Source organism: Leptonotus elevatus, chromosome 21 (assembly GCF_054856555.1).
Source record: "Leptonotus elevatus isolate MCC_2025b chromosome 21, RoL_Lele_1.0, whole genome shotgun sequence".
In the NCBI taxonomy this organism is placed as follows: Eukaryota; Metazoa; Chordata; class Actinopteri; order Syngnathiformes; family Syngnathidae; genus Leptonotus; species Leptonotus elevatus.
In genome coordinates, this window is record NC_141259.1 from 14,323,593 (window position 1) to 14,340,292 (window position 16,700).

At 34.8% G+C, this 16,700-nt stretch overlaps 1 protein-coding gene across 2 annotated transcripts in view; it reads right to left on the reverse strand.

Annotated features, from left to right (window-relative positions):
* tmem108 (transmembrane protein 108) overlaps positions 1-16,700 on the reverse strand; it is a 32,998-nt gene that overhangs the window by 10,166 nt on the left and 6,132 nt on the right. For both annotated transcript variants that reach the window (XM_086066432.1, XM_086066431.1), the window contains exons 2-3: positions 8,652-8,735; positions 4,933-5,649 (exon numbers count right to left, since the gene is read on the reverse strand). In XM_086066432.1, coding sequence (XP_085922558.1) covers positions 4,933-5,649; positions 8,652-8,691 — 757 coding nt within the window. In that variant the 5' untranslated portion in view covers positions 8,692-8,735. The remainder of the gene's footprint in view (positions 1-4,932; positions 5,650-8,651; positions 8,736-16,700) is intronic.

Below are 16,700 nucleotides of genomic sequence, written 5' to 3' on the forward strand. Positions count from 1 at the left end.
GATTCAAAAAATGAAAATAAAAGTCAAAATAAAAACGGATTAAAAAAATATTATTCAAAAATTAAATACAAAAAATAAATGTAAATTGAAATTTAAAAAAAATTATATATATTTATATCCCTAAATAAATAAATAAGAGTGAAAATAAAAAAACGAGATTCAAAAAATGAAAATAAAAGTCAAAATAAAAACGGATTAAAAAAATATTATTCAAAAATTAAATACAAAAAATAAATGTGAATTGAAATTTTAAAAAATTAATATATATTTATATCCCTAAATAAATAAATAAGAGTGAAAATAAAAAAACGAGATTCAAAAAATGAAAATAAAAGTCAAAATAAAAACGGATTAAAAAAATATTATTCAAAAATTAAATACAAAAAATAAATGTAAATTTAAATTCAAAAAAATTAATATATATTTATATCCCTAAATAAATAAATAAGAGTGAAAATAAAAAAACGAGATTCAAAAAATGAAAATAAAAGTCAAAATAAAAACGGATTAAAAAAATATTATTCAAAAATTAAATACAAAAAATAAATGTAAATTGAAATTTAAAAAAATTAATATATATTTATATCCCTAAATAAATAAATAAGAGTGAAAATAAAAAAACGAGATTCAAAAAATGAAAATAAAAGTCAAAATAAAAACGGATTAAAAAAATATTATTCAAAAATTAAATGCAAAAAATAAATGTAAATTTAAATTTAAAAAAATTACTATATATTTATATCCCTAAATAAATAAATAAGAGTGAAAATAAAAAAACGAGATTCAAAAAATGAAAATAAAAGTCAAAATAAAAACGGATTAAAAAAATATTATTCAAAAATTAAATACAAAAAATAAATGTAAATTGCAATTTTAAAAAATTAATATATATTTATATCCCTAAATAAATAAATAAGAGTGAAAATAAAAAAACGAGATTCAAAAAATGAAAATAAATGTCAAAATAAAAACGGATTAAAAAAATATTATTCAAAAATTAAATACAAAAAATAAATGTAAATTTAAATTCAAAAAAATTAATATATATTTATATCCCTAAATAAATAAATAAGAGTGAAAATAAAAAAACGAGATTCAAAAAATGAAAATAAAAGTCAAAATAAAAACGGATTAAAAAAATATTATTCAAAAATTAAATACAAAAAATAAATGTAAATTGCAAATTTAAAAAATTAATATATATTTATATCCCTAAATAAATAAGAGTGAAAATAAAAAAACGAGATTCAAAAAATGAAAATAAAAGTCAAAATAAAAACGGATTAAAAAAATATTATTCAAAAATTAAATACAAAAAATAAATGTAAATTGAAATTTTAAAAAATTAATATATATTTATATCCCTAAATAAATAAATAAGAGTGAAAATAAAAAAACGAGATTCAAAAAATGAAAATAAAAGTCAAAATAAAAACGGATTAAAAAAATATTATTCAAAAATTAAATACAAAAAATAAATGTAAATTGAAATTTAAAAAAATTAATATATATTTATATCCCTAAATAAATAAATAAGAGTGAAAATAAAAAAACGAGATTCAAAAAATGAAAATAAAAGTCAAAATAAAAACGGATTAAAAAAATATTATTCAAAAATTAAATACAAAAAATAAATGTAAATTGAAATTTAAAAAAATTATATATATTTATATCCCTAAATAAATAAATAAGAGTGAAAATAAAAAAACGAGATTCAAAAAATGAAAATAAAAGTCAAAATAAAAACGGATTAAAAAAATATTATTCAAAAAATAAATGTAAATTGAAATTTAAAAAAATTATATATATTTATATCCCTAAATAAATAAATAAGAGTGAAAATAAAAAAACGAGATTCAAAAAATGAAAATAAGTCAAAATAAAAACGGATTAAAAAAATATTATTCAAAAATTAAATACAAAAAATAAATGTAAATTGAAATTTTAAAAAATTAATATATATTTATATCCCTAAATAAATAAATAAGAGTGAAAATAAAAAAACGAGATTCAAAAAATGAAAATAAAAGTCAAAATAAAAACGGATTAAAAAAATATTATTCAAAAATTAAATACAAAAAATAAATGTGAATTGAAATTTTAAAAAATTAATATATATTTATATCCCTAAATAAATAAATAAGAGTGAAAATAAAAAAACGAGATTCAAAAAATGAAAATAAAAGTCAAAATAAAAACGGATTAAAAAAATATTATTCAAAAATTAAATACAAAAAATAAATGTAAATTGAAATTTTAAAAAATTAATATATATTTATATCCCTAAATAAATAAATAAGAGTGAAAATAAAAAAACGAGATTCAAAAAATGAAAATAAAAGTCAAAATAAAAACGGATTAAAAAAATATTATTCAAAAATTAAATACAAAAAATAAATGTAAATTGAAATTTAAAAAAAATTATATATATTTATATCCCTAAATAAATAAATAAGAGTGAAAATAAAAAAACGAGATTCAAAAAATGAAAATAAAAGTCAAAATAAAAACGGATTAAAAAAATATTATTCAAAAATTAAATACAAAAAATAAATGTGAATTGAAATTTTAAAAAATTAATATATATTTATATCCCTAAATAAATAAATAAGAGTGAAAATAAAAAAACGAGATTCAAAAAATGAAAATAAAAGTCAAAATAAAAACGGATTAAAAAAATATTATTCAAAAATTAAATACAAAAAATAAATGTAAATTTAAATTCAAAAAAATTAATATATATTTATATCCCTAAATAAATAAATAAGAGGGAAAATAAAAAAACGAGATTCAAAAAATGAAAATAAAAGTCAAAATAAAAACGGATTAAAAAAATATTATTCAAAAATTAAATACAAAAAATAAATGTAAATTGAAATTTAAAAAAATTAATATATATTTATATCCCTAAATAAATAAATAAGAGTGAAAATAAAAAAACGAGATTCAAAAAATGAAAATAAAAGTCAAAATAAAAACGGATTAAAAAAATATTATTCAAAAATTAAATACAAAAAATAAATGTAAATTGCAATTTTAAAAAATTAATATATATTTATATCCCTAAATAAATAAATAAGAGTGAAAATAAAAAAACGAGATTCAAAAAATGAAAATAAAAGTCAAAATAAAAACGTATTAAAAAAATATTATTCAAAAATTAAATACAAAAAATAAATGTAAATTTAAATTTTAAAAAATTAATATATATTTATATCCCTAAATAAATAAATAAGAGTGAAAATAAAAAAACGAGATTCAAAAAATGAAAATAAAAGTCAAAATAAAAACGGATTAAAAAAATATTATTCAAAAATTAAATACAAAAAATAAATGTGAATTGAAATTTTAAAAAATTAATATATATTTATATCCGTAAATAAATAAATAAGAGTGAAAATAAAAAAACGAGATTCAAAAAATGAAAATAAAAGTCAAAATAAAAACGGATTAAAAAAATATTATTCAAAAATTAAATACAAAAAATAAATGTAAATTGAAATTTAAAAAAATTAATATATATTTATATCCCTAAATAAATAAATAAGAGTGAAAATAAAAAAACGAGATTCAAAAAATGAAAATAAAAGTCAAAATAAAAACGGATTAAAAAAATATTATTCAAAAATTAAATACAAAAAATAAATGTGAATTGAAATTTTAAAAAATTAATATATATTTATATCCCTAAATAAATAAATAAGAGTGAAAATAAAAAAACGAGATTCAAAAAATGAAAATAAAAGTCAAAATAAAAACGGATTAAAAAAATATTATTCAAAAATTAAATGCAAAAAATAAATGTAAATTTAAATTTAAAAAAATTAATATATATTTATATCCCTAAATAAATAAATAAGAGTGAAAATAAAAAAACGAGATTCAAAAAATGAAAATAAAAGTCAAAATAAAAACGGATTAAAAAAATATTATTCAAAAATTAAATACAAAAAATAAATGTAAATTGCAATTTTAAAAAATTAATATATATTTATATCCCTAAATAAATAAATAAGAGTGAAAATAAAAAAACGAGATTCAAAAAATGAAAATAAATGTCAAAATAAAAACGGATTAAAAAAATATTATTCAAAAATTAAATACAAAAAATAAATGTAAATTGAAATTTAAAAAAATTAATATATATTTATATCCCTAAATAAATAAATAAGAGTGAAAATAAAAAAACGAGATTCAAAAAATGAAAATAAAAGTCAAAATAAAAACGGATTAAAAAAATATTATTCAAAAATTAAATACAAAAAATAAATGTAAATTTAAATTCAAAAAAATTAATATATATTTATATCCCTAAATAAATAAATAAGAGTGAAAATAAAAAAACGAGATTCAAAAAATGAAAATAAAAGTCAAAATAAAAACGGATTAAAAAAATATTATTCAAAAATTAAATACAAAAAATAAATGTAAATTGCAATTTTAAAAAATTAATATATATTTATATCCCTAAATAAATAAGAGTGAAAATAAAAAAACGAGATTCAAAAAATGAAAATAAATGTCAAAATAAATACAAAAATAAATATAATTAAATATCAATCAATAAATAAAAACGCTGTGCTCTCACATTTATTTATTTCATGCTGCAGGTCGAAATGTTATTGAAATGAGGGGGCGGTCCTAAGCGTGTCTTGGGTTGGGCTCCGCTGTTATTCTACATTTATTTTTATATTTATTTTTGGAATCTCGTTTTTTATATATTTTTACAATTATTTATTTAGGGATATACTGTGCATATGTTTTTATTTCCATTTATCATTACAAATATTTTTCTCAATTATTTTCTCAACCCCGAAAGAGAAAAAAATCCTCGAGCTATGTCTGCTTATGTCGAAATGAAACTCCTCAACTCACTTCCTTGTCACCAAATGGCGCCAAAGCAATACTTTTTAAAAAAACGTGGCGACTTACAGCAGGTGGAAACGGGCACGCTGATGGCCAGCACGATCCACACGATGTCCACGCGACTCAGGCAGACGGCCACGCGCGACGACGGCGACGACGACGAGGAGTCCAGGCCGGGCCCCGAGCTGTTGTCGGCCCCCCAGGGGTCCCGCGTGGTCGCCGGTTCTTGCCTGTTCAGGAAGCTGCCACCGCCGTCCGTCCATGCCGTCTCCGGGGCGGCGGACGTGCGCGTCGGCCGCGCCCCGGAGGAGTCGCTGTCCGTGGCGTTGGGCCGGCGCGGCGGGAGCGTTACGGCCCCGGTGCTGTTGTTGGCGACGGTGTGATTGGTTGCGCCGCCAGTAGGACGGAGGCTGGGTTCTTGGGAAGCGGGTACGGCGGATGTTTGGTTGGGCGCCGCGGGGGTGACGGACTCCGCCGGCGCCAGCTGCTCTGTGGGGGGCTCGCTCATGTCGGTGGGCGCCTCCCTCAAGGTGATGGCGTGGCGGGCCGGGACTTCCCTGAGGGGCCCGCGCAGGTTGTAGGCTGGGGTGGAATGAAGGATGACGTCGCCTTTGGACGGCCATTCGCCGCTGCTGGAGCCTTCCCGGTGCCAGTCCGGGCGGGGAGTGCCGAGGGTGGCGGTTGCCATGGTGACAGGGTCCTGTTGAGGGGCGGCGCGGCCGAGGCGAAGCCCGTGTGCGGATGACGCCAGTCCGACTGGCAGCGCGAGGAAGGCGACTACACCTGCAACAAATACATTACGGTCACATAACAACATTGACGACCATCACATCGACGCCTTCTTAAAATAATTGCCAAAGTCATTTTTTTCAGTTGTTTTCAGGAAACTTTTTTTTTTACCATTTGCATTATGAGATGATTTATGCATAAAAACATGTTTGCACAAAATGACTTAGACAATTATTTTAAGAGGGTGACAACATTATTCATTAAAACAGCAATGGGCTTGCTATTTATTTATTTTTTTGAAGTAGAACTAGAGATTTGTCTCAAAGTTATTCACACAAATATATTTGGGATTTTCAGGTGTTTTTAAGATACACAAATATATCCGCGATTTCCACATGGTTGTTGATGTTGTTTATGAATTTATCATGAATTAAGGTCCGGTCCCCCCCCAAAAAACAATTTAAGGCCAATTCCTTCTCCATCCACGAGGGGGCAGTGTTTCTGTCTCAATTGAACGGAACGAGCAGTCTCCCGTTTCTTGTTTAAAATTGGAAAATGAAAAATGGAAAATTAGCCATTATCTGACCTTCCATTGTGTGTTTATTTAATACAAGTCAGAAAACAAAATACCACCTTAATTTGTTTCCTCGAGCTTGTTTTGCCCCTACCCGGAAGACACTGCTTTGGCTGCCGTGGTTTAGCGGCGTAGAAGAAGAAAATGTAACAGTAGAAGAAGAACGTTTTCCTGTCAAGGAAGCGCAAGCTCCTTTTTTATTTATTTACAAGAACAAATTGTCTGTACCAACACTTGTCTGAAACAGTATTCAGATTAATATTAATACTGTATTTGTTTTGTGAATTAGGAATTTTAAAAAGATGAATTCGTCTACCACATTGGGCAATGTTGCCCTCTGCTGGCGACCAAAATGATCGTCACACGAGCAAACCTGGGAAACGGTTTCCCCGATTTATGTTTTATGACGGGCAACATTTTCGAAGGATAAATGTGTTTTGAGATACAAATGTTTTGCGATACGATGAAACGTGTATGCCAAGCCACCATTTTACATTCCATGCACGTGCCCACGCGTGACCTTTTTTTTTCTGGGGGGACTGTGGATTATTTTGTCACATTTTGTTGTGCGAGCTCTCCCGGCAGCGCTTCAAATCCTTCCAAATGTCAAAGTGTTCTTAAGCACGTCACGATTTTTAGCTCACGCGAGTCCGCCCTTCAGCTTGAAGATGGACAGACGAGACATCCGCTTAATGCGCTTTCTTCCCTTTCATTTTTCTCCCCCTTGTCGGACGCGGCGCGTCATTTTGTTGTTTTGCATTCATGACGCGTCGCCGCTTTTAATCGAGTGCGTTTAACGAGTTTGCTTCATGAAGCGCACCGGCGAGGCCTGTCACGAGGCACCATTTCCACTTCCGGTTTGCGTGTGGCACGATGTTATACGCTATGATCACATTTTCCATCCATCTTGAGGCCCAGCGTTGGACATTTTTAAAACTCGAACCAGAATCTCGCATCGGCTTCCACGTGACATGACAACTTTAAGACGGCCATTAGCATCCGTTGATCAACTATTGGATTTTCCTTCGCTCGGACGAGACCTCCGCCAAGGTCACGTTAATACCGCTGAAGATGACAACATGGGGAAAAGTTGTCATCCAATCAATGATATTGACGACACTGTTAAAAAAAAAAAAAGAAGATGAATGGAGACTCTTTTATTTATTTTTAATATTTATTTTTTTACAAAAACTAGCAAAAGCCAGGAAACAGCTCATTTTCAGTTCGCATTTTATTTTGGCTCTATTATTTTAGAATAAGAATGAAAAATACTTAAAATTGGTTAAAAAGTGCTGAATTCAGATCTTCATTTTGTATCTATTGTAAATCATGCTGATTAAACTAAAAAAGAATGTTAAATGACTAGAAAAGGTGCCTGAAATTGTATAAAGTTAGCATCTTTCAACATCTTTGCTAAAAACTCACCTATTTGCTCTTTCTGTAAAACTCTAAATGGCACAAGATGGGCAAAAAAAAGAGATGGGATGAAAATAAAAATAATGTGCTCACTCCATACAGTGAATGCCCCAAAAATATTTTTGCATGTCCACATTGTATCAAAATGAACGCTAATGAACATGATACGGGTTGATGATGTAAAAAAAAAAAAAAAAAAAAAATCTGCAAGGATCCTTGAAGCGTTAACAAAAATGTCTTGTTACGAAAGCAGCCCGGTGTGAGGGTGCCGTGACTTATCGCATCCAACATGTGCTCCTGGCTCACCATCTCCACGGTGAGCACACGCTAACGTCACGGCAGCCATTACGCGCCCGCCACTTTGAATAATGGCCTCACGATACTTTCCATTAAAACCAATGAGGAGGAAGACGACCATAAAAAGAATGCCCAGAAAATAATTTTCTTTGATCATGAAGTAAAAGTATTTTATTCTTCATTTGGACTATTCTACCAAGTGAGAGAATGCTGCCCCCTAGAGGCGTGGAGGTAAATCATGTGTTAAAAATACACGTCATGTTTGGCGTGGTGAGGCCCGCAGACAACAAATACATTTTGCTATAGCGGGTGTGTCCGTTTGCGTCCAGATAGTCTCCATCCTGTGGATGCTCTCGCTTGGGCGGCGACCATTCAACAGATGTGAGCGCGCAGATAAAGAGAAGCACTTCCTGTTTGAATGCCCCGCTAATTGCAGCTTTGAAGAGTGCACCAAAAACAAACATACACAAAAAAAACGTTGTGTGCTGTTGATTTAGCGATGGCAAGCGAACAGGAAGCAGTGACATTAAACAGGAAGTGCTCCGAATTCCGGAACGAACGCTAAAATGGGTCCATCAAAAGCCAGGCCCAAAATGTCTGCAATGTAAAATCAGAATCCCGGAAAATATTTTCTGGCTATTTTATTTTTGGATATATTTTTGCTTAATATGGTTTTGTCTCTCATTCCGTCGTCTTTTGTGCTTGTCCTCTGGCCCCGCGTGCCCCCTCCACACTCGCCCCCCCCTCCCCCCCCAGGTGGTGCACTCACTCAGCAGCTGGCAGCGCAGGACCCGCAGGCTGGTCTTCATGGTATCATGTGATCCGGGTCCTCCTCCACAGTGCTCATGGTTCTCTGCCAAAGACGAAAGACGACACGGCGGTCAAATGAAACTCGCCGCTCACGTATCAACATCGCACTCAAGTGGAGGCCACCTTGCCCCCCCCCCCCCCCAAAAAAAGAAAAAAGATTACACATTACAATAAATGTCAATACGCCGTTTTGTGAAGTGTACCGTGCGCGTGTCACTTGTGCTCAACTGAGAAACAAAAGTGATGGTGCACAGCGGGGAGGTGCGTGCTAATTATAAATCAGCTCATTCGTTAAGGGAGTTCTGCGTTTCATGCTGATGGATGGTCTTTGGAATTTATTATTTTCGTTGTTATTATGAACAAGGCCAAACCATTACGTATTTTTTTGTGATTGCGATATTTGGCAGAATAAAATTCCGATAACCGATTAATCGGTCAAATCGTTTACTAAATTTAGATAATGAACAAAATGACTTATTTTTAGGTCCTGTAATGCTTGCAACAATAAAATATGAAATACAGTCAGAACATTTCACTTTTCTTTTTTTTACAATACTTTGTTCTTTACTATTAACTCATTCACTGGCAGTCCTTTTCTCAGAAGCAACCCCCTTCACTCCTGTTGCTTCAGAGCCTTGTGTATGCTCTTGCATAAATAAATAAAAAACATTAAAAAAAACAACATATAAATACATTTTTGGGAGTGAAAGACAAAGTATTAAAAACGTGTTTACACGTTTTTGGGTTTGAATGAGTTAAGTACGAAACTTAATTTTTATATTTCTTAATAGAGGATAAAAAAGTTAAAAACATTTTTTTTTTGGGGGGGGGGAGGAGTTTTGTAATGTCAGTATCTTTGTCTTATTTTTGCTAATTTTAAAAGAGCTAATATTGGCTAATTAAATCGGCCAACTGATTGAAATGGTCAGGCCCTAATTATTGGCTTCATTTAAATAATCACGGAAAACTTTGTCTAATATTGGTGTATAACTTTGTATTTTCTTCCACGGCCTCCATTGGCAGCTTCGCAGACGCACGCACACGCACACAAATTGTGGGAGTGGACACCTGGAGTGATTATTTGTAGCTGGAGGGAACGTGTTTAGATGCAACACACACACTGACACCTCCCACTAGCGCCACAACTTTGCCTAGCAACAGAATAGTATGTGTGTGGGCTTTTTTATTGTGTGTGGGGGGGGGGGGGCATGCAGTCAGGTAACGAAGGTTTCGAGTGACAGCGCTCGTTAAATGTGGCATCCTGTCATCGTGGGAAGTCTTTACGGTTTTAGGTGAGATTTAAGAAGAAGGGGGAAAAAATGCAAAGCGAGCGGGCATGCATCCAGGCGTCTGCTGTCACCATGGCAACCGAGCATTATGAAAATCACTTGAAAAGGGAACATGGCAGCGAGCAACTACTTGCAGAATTTGAGTCCGACAGTGCGGAAGCGTGAGCACGTTTTTGAATGATTTGGCCACACAGATATTTTTCAATGCAAATGTATTTTTTACCAATATTATTTCTGTATTTTTCGGTTTTGTATTCTTCTTAATATTTTCTGTTACATACATTTTTTTCAATAGTTATTTTAAATCAGACATATTTGTATTATTCTATTAATTTCCACAATATCTAATTTAAAATGAAATAATATTTTTGGGTGAATTTTTCTTTCTATTTCGTCTAATTTTTTCAAATGTTTTGGTAACTATAACAGATATCTTTTTTGTAATTGTTTCCATTATTATAGTCATTATTGGTACTTTTTGCACAAATATCTGCAGTTTTTCTAATATTTTTTGTATTTTCATCTTCCATGTATCCAATCAGCTACTTTTGTTGTTGTTTTTGCTTCTTTCTAATTGTGTATTTCTTGTCTGACGTGCTTGTCTTTTCAATTCAAAGTGCCCGACAAACAGAATAAAAATGTAAAAGGCATGACCAGAATTTTGCGTATGTTGTCTCGTACCCGCATGGGAATGTTCAATCCTTTGCTCGTCAACATCGGCTTATAGTTACAAAAGCGGCCGATTAACCATCACCACTCGACGACCCTGTTATGAAACCAGATTTTTTTTTTTTGCTTTTGTGTGAGTGGGAGAACACGCACACACACGCACACACACGCACGCACACACACACCTGCAACAGCAGACACACACCGTGGCTTTCAAGACTATTTGGTGCAGCAGTCGAACCACTTACATGACACAATATGACTTATGCTGAGTCACTGCATGTGTGCGTGTCGGCCATTAAAAGAACATTAGGTTCAGTCCCCAGTGGGGGGAGCATCAGCGTCACACCTCCACTCTTACGTAACCGCTGACCGGACACTTCATTAGGCACACCCGCACCAGCCGATCCGATCTGCGTTAGCGTTGGCGGCCATGATTTGACGCAGATCGGATTGCCTTGACGTGACAATTGTCGATCCTAAAACATGAAAGTGTAAAAAAAAAAAAATAAGCAACAGGGACACATTTAACATTGAAAAATGGACAAATAAAAAGTACAAATAAAAGTTGAGAAAAAAAATCCGATTGGCATGACAACACATTGGGGCAGAATTATTATTATTTTTAAATCCACTATGTAAAGAAAATACAATGTTGCATTCAAACCAAACATGGCTCACGCCTCCCAAAACAAACTGGACTGCTCATGCCGCTTAGCCACCGGCGGCCATCTTGTAACAAGAAGTTGTCAGTCACAATGGCAACGTAAGATGGCTGCCCTCTGGCTTGGAGCAATTCAGGTTCTCCGCGGTAAATTCAGACCTTGAGATGAGATTTCACGAGTTCAGATGCGCGGCGCCTGACGTCGTGACCCCCTGTTTGAAGCGTGACCCCGTTACGGTCCCGATTTCCCGAGAGGGGAGAAGATTTGGCGTCGAACGTTGCCGGCTGCTCCCTCATTGGAGCAGGCAGGCCGTAAAAGGGCAAACATCAGGATGCAGCTCACTAGCCGCTAGCGTCTGAGTCGTAAATAACGTCCTCATCCTTGTCACGCCGTCTCGGCGTCTTCGTGTCAAACCCGCCACCCCGCAGACGACGGTGTGATTTGGCGTGGCGCTACATGCGCGCAGGGGTGACACTGGCAACGGCAATAGCTCACAAGATTAGCATAGTAGCATGCTTTCGGCAAGCACATGACTATTTGGTTGTTAGCCTACTAGCATAGTTGTCAACTTATTGTTGTCATAATATTGATAAAAAAATAACTGTGTGTGTTTTTTCATGTTTTCTGAAATTGTTGAAATATGAGCGAGAAAACAAAATGGTGCTGCAAGCCCAAGCGGACACAGAAACTCGCGTCCTCGTGAGTGAAAAAAGAAAAAGAATCGACCATTTTGGTATTTTTTAATGTCACAAGAAAAATAATCTGATGCAATTTTTTTCCCGGAGCCATAATTGACAGATTATCCTTAATTGTTAAAAATCATCTTTTTTTTGGTGACAAAAAAGTCCAAATCGGTTCCGCCCACTTTCAATGTGGCGTCGGCGCCGTACTGACGGCCACGTGACACCGCCTGTCAAATGTTTTAGGAGGCAAAACGGAAAACGCCGCCGATGACGACGCAGCTGCCCAAGGCCGGCGCCATTGTTACCTTCAACTTCCTGTTTTGGTTCCACTTTCAATCGCTCACTTCCAAATCGGTCTATTCTTGTCCCTACAAGTACAAACTACACCGCGTTCCCCATTGTGACCGTTATTGGTCTCCATGGCAACCGTTTCCAGGTATGTTCCCAAGCTGCGCAAGGGTACAAAATCAGCACTTTTTTTTCTTTCTTTTTTTTAGCGTAGAAGACAATGATCATAAAAAACAAATTCAGAGCGAGACAAGACCGCTTTTCATGCTCGGGTTGTGACATGCTGTGTTACCATGGCAACAAAGCCAGACAATTTGCCTAACCCTCAGCTATGCTAATTCCGTGTTGACTCAAAGCAGGATGCCAATTCAACCAGTAAGTTACTTACTATTGCTATTCCCACTGGAGATTCAAACCCAGAACCTGTTGAGACTGCAAGGCAGATATGCAGGCCACTAGGACACCGTGCTGCTTTTCACTTATGAGTTAGATACAAATATGAAATTGCAATACAAGCGTAAGGAAGACATCCAGAGTGAAAAATACAGTCAGGAAGCTCGGAGGAATTCTTGTTGGAGAACAATAGTGCGCGCGTGGAATTTACAGTTTCCTGTCAAAAGAAAAAAATTCTCCAGCACAAGAGTTGAGGACAGGAAGTTGAACATCAGCGACGAGCGGCTACTGGGATTTCCACAAGTCCAGGAAGTTCCTTCGTGAAGTGTTTTGCAACTGGCCGGGACCCGCATTTTCCTTTTGTTGCGAGTTGCAAAACACTTTTAAAGATCACGGTGGGAATTATTATTATTATTTTTTTAAATATGTGTTTTCTATGAAAAAAAATTGTATTCCTTCACAACACTTGTTTTAATAAATTTTTATTATTATTTTTGAAAAAAAAATTTTTAGCCAACAGTTTAGGTTTTTGTCCTGATATTTTTTTGCAATTGTTCCTGTAATATTTGAGTCGTCTTACTGTCTTATTTTGCAATGCTTTTGATATTTCCGCATTCGTTTCTCAAATATTAGCAGGGCAACGACTCAATAACATCAAAGCACATCTGTTTAGCGTCAGCGCTTTTCAGTGATAAAAGCACATCATTGACAGATCTACAAAAACAAAGCGACGGGTGCTGGCTGCCAAACAAGCCACTGAGTGGTTTTGCAGGTCAGGTCTGACCCCCCCCCCCCCCGCGGAAGCGAGACGAGGACGCGTGGCTCGGCTTGGAGTAACCGTGGACTTAACGGCGGCTAATTGGGTGGCGCGAGTGTGATGCAAGAGGATCAGCGCGGATCACTCGGCCCTAAGCCCTCCTGCCGGGCCGGCGCGTCTTCTGGCGTCATTAGCGAACAGATAGTTGCTAACTTTGGAATGATTCATATTTGCTGAGGAAACGTACCCCCCCCCCCCCAACTTCATCATTCTCAAGCAATCAGGGCGACCTCTAAACAGACTAATTAGCAAATGGCTTAGAAGATGCGATGACTCACAATTCACAATGTTTTGATGTTATCAGACCCCTCTAGCCAGTTATGAAACTTGGCTGACATGCTCCGCCCCCACACGCATGAACAATAACTCCAATGTTTTGCAATTTAGCATCGTGCTTGCGTCCGTTAAGCTAGCTATACATTCTTCAAATGTGGTCGCAGAAATTCAAAATCCTATAAGCTGCGTCAAAACAAAATGGCAGACGTCCCGCGTCTTTTCGGACATGGCTTCTTGAGACTTATTTGTGATGGACTTGCACACCAAAATTTAGTTTCAGGGGCTGAATTTCCTTAGAAGGAGTTCTGAAAATGTCCAAAATCAGCCAAAAACATCTCAACTGAAGAGAATGCTTGAAGCAATGGTAGTTATTACAGAACCAGCCAGCAGGTGGCAGCAGAGTATAAGAGCTCAACAAGGGCCAAGGCTCCAGCGTTTTAAACAGATTTGTGAATAATGATGAAACTTAGCTATATTCTAATGCTAATTGCTGCAAAACTTGAAACAGATAGAAATATACTTTTTTTTTCCTGATGGAAGAAGAGACTCTAATCTTTCTTTTGGTAGGTTTTTATAGCAATAGAACACAATATTCTGTGGGCCTTGCAAAATCAGTCCAAATCCAGTATAACAGCCGGGAGCGAAGGGGGTTGCTTCGGTGAAAATGGCTGCGAGTGAAAGAGTTAATAGTTTAAAACTCTAAATATACCCCAAACTACAATTTGATGTGCTTTACAGTACATCGAGTAACTTCGTCTACGACAGTAGCGGATTTATGTATAAACATGGTTAGAGTCCATATGCACTGGGGCCCAATGGTGCAGCAGGCAACCACATCCAGCAGACAAAACAAGTCAGATGGACATTTTTATTCAAAAAAAATCAGCCAAAAACATCTCATTCGAATCACCGCAAAATGGCAGACGTCCTGCATTCTTTCACAGGTGACTTTTTTTTTGGGGGGGGGGGGGGTCTTCTCATGACAGACATGCCAACCAAATTCAATGTCACCAAGTGAATTTGCAGTTAATAAAAAAAAAACGAGCCATGCAATTGGATACTCCAGAACAAAATGGCCGACTTCCCGTGTCTTTTCGGACATGGGTTCTTGAGACTTATTCGTGGGTCCGCTCATGATAGACACGCCTACCAAAATTCATGCCACCGAGTAAAACTGGCTCGACGAGCTGAATTTTCAAAGCGTCGCGGTAACTCATTTCTTTCGTGTCGCGCGTCATCTGCATTTTTCGCAGCGTCAAAATGAAGTCCGCCTTCGGAGAGCGAGCATCCACTTAGTGTCGCCGTGCGCCGTTCAGGATGAAAAGCGAGACAAAACCAAGGTCGATAGAAAAGCGGCGGCCTGTGTTTATGAGCGTCACGGTTAAATGTCAAGCGCCAGGGGCCCCCCGCGAGGAAACGCAAAGATGGCGGCGGGTGCGTGCGCGCGATGTCGAGACAAAAAAGATGAGTGGCGAGATCTATTATTAGTGAAAGATGCATAAGATGCCCTGGAGGAGGTGGGAAAGAAGTGCAACAGCAGTTTTCTCTCTCTGTCTCTCTTATTCTTTCTGTTTTAAAGCTGCTTTATAAGAAAAAATAAAATAAAAATAAGAAAAAAAAAAATTAACATGCAGCTGTCACTTTCTGTTGCCGTAAAAAGCAGGATTACAGCGTATGACATTCAATAATGATAATAACTAGCCTGTGCTGGTATACTTCCTGCTTAATTCTTTTTATTTTAAATGTACACCACCTCAACCTAAATAAGCGCCATCTAGTGGGTGACAATGCAATTACATACAATATGAATGAGTTAAACCAAACTAGTTATTAACTGTAAAAACATTTTTTTTTTTTTTTAAACATAAATAAATCTACACAATAGCAGGGCTGTGAACCGAGAACCCACAATGGAAGGGAATTTACCGAATTGTTATGTCAATTGCTACAACTAACAACTACCGCTATGTTGTCTTCATACAAAAATGTGTCAATAGCAAAATGTGTCATTTCAATCAATTTGACACGTTTATGTTTTATAAAAATCTTTTGACATGAAAAAAAATAAAAATAAAAAATAAAAAAAGCTGCTACCGTTTGAAAACATACAGCCATGATCACGCGCACCACATACGGGACCTTTCAAAATACATGGCGGGCCACTTCATTAGGCACACCTGCACACAAGACGATTCAGAGAAATTTCTCGCTAATAGTCGAATGACGCCAACGTACCCCGCCGGGTATTCTTCACTTATTTTTGATACTGTATATAAACACGTAGTAGTATAGTAATAAAGTAGTAATAGTAATATTCTGGTTATATTACAAAGATGACGTGACAGACGCCACAACGGGAAAATCTCCACACGCCTGTTCCCGATCAAAAGCCAGACATCTCTCGTCTTTGGTGTTCATCAGCATCCTCGTAACCCCGCCCCCTTCTCCGTGCAGCCCGGATGACGCTGCTGTCGCCATGGTGACGCAGCGTCAGCACCGCAATGGAGAGAAGTATACTGTAGCAAGATTACCCCCCGACATCGCTCCCGGCCAGCTCGATGGCCCCCGAACGGCTTTTTAATCGACATTAATGAAGATTGTTTCGCACCTTCCGCAGTCTGTAATGAACCGTGAGTGCGCTCTAATTGGGAGCCCAAATAGAGAATTCCAAATTCCCAGCAGTCCCAAATTTCAGCATGAGTCTACAAAAAAAGCTATTGATTATTTGCCACAATTTTTTTTGGAGTGGGTGTTACAGTGATTATTTGTGAAAAGAAGCCTTCATTTACACATTTTCTTTCAATAAGCTAACGTTATAGTGTGCTAGCTGAGGTTCCTAAATTTGTTACCGTTACTACAAATCTGCCGCTGAGAAACTTGAATTACGGAATTGTTAAACATATAATATAATATATAAACACAGGTTAA